Source organism: Pyxicephalus adspersus, chromosome 8 (genome assembly GCF_032062135.1).
Source record: "Pyxicephalus adspersus chromosome 8, UCB_Pads_2.0, whole genome shotgun sequence".
NCBI classification, from domain to species: Eukaryota; Metazoa; Chordata; class Amphibia; order Anura; family Pyxicephalidae; genus Pyxicephalus; species Pyxicephalus adspersus.
In genome coordinates this window covers 68,249,453-68,252,332 of record NC_092865.1, presented here as the reverse complement: position 1 = coordinate 68,252,332, position 2,880 = coordinate 68,249,453, and the positions used below count along the sequence as shown (strand labels likewise).

Sequence of the window (2,880 nt, the reverse complement as noted above, 5' to 3'; positions counted from 1 at the left end):
GATCTCCAGAATTTTAGATACTGGGGTTGCAAATGCAAACAAAACACAATACATCTTATTACATGAAACTTTTATTTATGTTGCATTTTAAAAATGTAGTAATCCCTTTTTTTTTCTCTCTAGGCTCCTTAAGGCATCCCGCAGCAGCATTGCTGTATACGAGAAAGAAAGCTCAGAAACCAGCTTCTACGTAAAAGCCCTCATACTACTAAAGGATGAATATGTTGAGCGACGATCTGATGTTGGGGGACCTCGTGGCCCCCTTCAACCAGTCGTTTTTGGCGGGTGAGGAAAGTTTGGGTCTCTTGGATGACTGCATCGAGGTGTCCGGGTACCTCACATCGCATGGGTTCTCCAGCGAAAAGGCTAAGAATGGCGTCTCTGAACTGCTGCCTTTGGCTGAACCCTTTGGCAGTTTCCAGGGTAAGGGAGCCACTCCAAACAATTCCAGGCCATGTTTAAAATATACTTTTTTTTTGCATGGGGTTGAATTCATTTGCAGCACTGATTTTTGATTTTGATCTACTGTAAAATACAGCCATTCCTTGTTATGATAAATATGGAAGTTGTCTAATATTTACTCGCATTTTTTCATTTGGGGTTAAAATACATATTAAACAATGAACTCTAAGAACTAAAAGTCTTTTGGATTTCAACTAAATGGCTTAATGGTATTAACCAATCTTTATATTCTGGAATTTAAATTCTCCCACATCTGTTTCTATAAATGTTAATGTATTGTACCGTAATATTAACTGTCATAATTTATTATTGCAATATCTTTTAATCGTGAACTGAACAGAAGCTAATATTCTCACTTAAATGGCTTATGTCTTAACAGGGGACGCCTTCTCCGGCATGGATTGGATGGTGGAAAAGATGGACCTGAAGGAGTTTGATTTTGATTCCCTGCTTGGGATGGAAGATCTAGAATCCACTGTCTCACCAGATGAGCTCATGGCCACGTTGGATGACTCCTGTGATCTCCTAGAGGACCCACCTCTCCCATCGGTGTTTGGCCAGTATGTGCCATCACCTGCCCCAGTCTCTTCTCCAGAAAGTCCACTGGAGGCCGATCAAGTGGCTCCAGTGAGTCCCAGTTTAGAGTCCAATAGCTCTAGTCCTGACCATTCCTTTATCTTGGATGTAGGAAGTGAGGTAGATGTTGCTGAGGAAGATAAGAAATTATTAGTTACCTATACTCTTGAAGTTCCAAAATGTGAGAAAGAGGATTCCTCTGATAATGACAGTGGGATTTGTATGAGCCTGTCATATCTGGAGTCTCCTCAGCAAAGCCCCACATTTACCCTAGAGTACCCTAGTAGTGTACAATCCTCTCCCGATTCCCCTATTTCTGAGAGACCCAAACCTTATGACCTTCCCTCTAAGGATAAAGAAGTCTTGGCAAAAGTTAAATCTGTAGGGCAGCCCAGAGTAGACAAGAAGCAGAAGAAAATGGAGCAGAACAAAACAGCAGCCACTCGCTACCGGCAGAAGAAGAAAGCAGAACAAGAAACAATATCTGCAGAATGCAGAGAACTGGAACAGAAAAATGATTCCCTAAGAGAAAAGGCAGATTCTCTAGCAAAAGAGATCCAGTATTTAAAAGACCTAATAGAAGAAGTCCGCAAGGCCAAAGGCAAACGAGCAAAAAGTTCTTAAGACAGGAGAAAGTTGGAGCGTTGTGCATGTTGTATATATAGGTTGTGTGGTTGTAAAACAAGTTATAAGTAGTGTCTACTCAATAAATTATTTTGTAGTTAAATCTTGAATTTGTTTTGTCAGAAGTTCCTATTATACAGTTACAGAAGTCATCTCATAGCGTCAGTGTGAAAAAATTGGTAACATTTATTAATGATTTTAGTGGTCAATCTACAAACTGTGGACAAAGTATGCTTGAAGATTTTTTACCTTTTGATAACTGTTTCTGTTAGTTTACTTGTGCCCTAGCCTTATCATTTGCTGATTTAATTATTAAAGAATTAAACAAACTATGAGGGTTGTCATGGTAGGCCATTTCTGAAAATGGTATATCCTTGGCCAACTGACTTTGGTATACTTGTCAGTCCTAATACAAGAATGCTGTATATGAGTAACAGAAAATGCTGGAACTCCTTATTGTTACAAATGGTGAAAAAAAGAAGCCAGATAACCAGCATTTTTTATATGTAGAATAAAACAGACATAATTGAATTCTTTAAACAAGACAATACAACATCCAGTATTATAGTAATAAAACATAATGTATTGCAGAGCAATAAATATTTTTTTGCCCTAATATACAAAATTAAAATCTCTCCAAGCATCCTAATTATCACAGTGGATAAAAGCCTAATACTGGCTGAGCCAATGGGGATTTTCCTATAATGTGAACAGTTAGTGCTTGATGCAGGATTACCTATGAATCATTGTATTTAGTTTGTTGGAGGATGATCAAGAAGTCAGAAAGACAGCTTGCTGAACCATTCTGAAGACACATGCTGCCAGGTGATGTCCGTTCTGCAATAAAACATTTTTACTTTTTGCAAGCGCAGTTCAGTGTACAATACCAGGTATATGCAGGATCTGTATCATTCTGACCTAGCCAATCAAGATGGCCAATAATCCAGAACCCAGAGGAGAACCAGATGGTGGTGGCCACAACGTGAGAAAAGAGAGGTGAGTGAAAATAAAAACCTACTATCAGGCAGGTAAGTATACTTTATTGCAGAAAGGATATTGCCATCTTGTCTGAAATCAAGACCTCAGATCTCTCAACTATAAAACACCCAGGGCTGCATTCTGCAACAAAGTACATTAAAACAAAAACTAAATATTCATAAATTAAACAATCAGACACGGGGTTAGTTCTTACTACAAATAGTAGAGGCTGAATGCAAA

At 38.5% G+C, this 2,880-nt stretch overlaps 1 protein-coding gene across 1 annotated transcript in view; it reads left to right on the top strand.

Moving 5' to 3' along the window:
• The window catches only part of ATF4 (activating transcription factor 4), a 4,350-nt gene extending 2,585 nt beyond the window's left edge, over nt 1-1,765 (top strand). The window contains exons 2-3 of the mRNA XM_072421036.1: nt 124-423; nt 842-1,765. Coding sequence (XP_072277137.1) covers nt 216-423; nt 842-1,662 — 1,029 coding nt within the window. The 5' untranslated portion in view covers nt 124-215 and the 3' untranslated portion in view covers nt 1,663-1,765. The remainder of the gene's footprint in view (nt 1-123; nt 424-841) is intronic.
• Nucleotides 1,766-2,880: the final 1,115 nt, after the last annotated feature.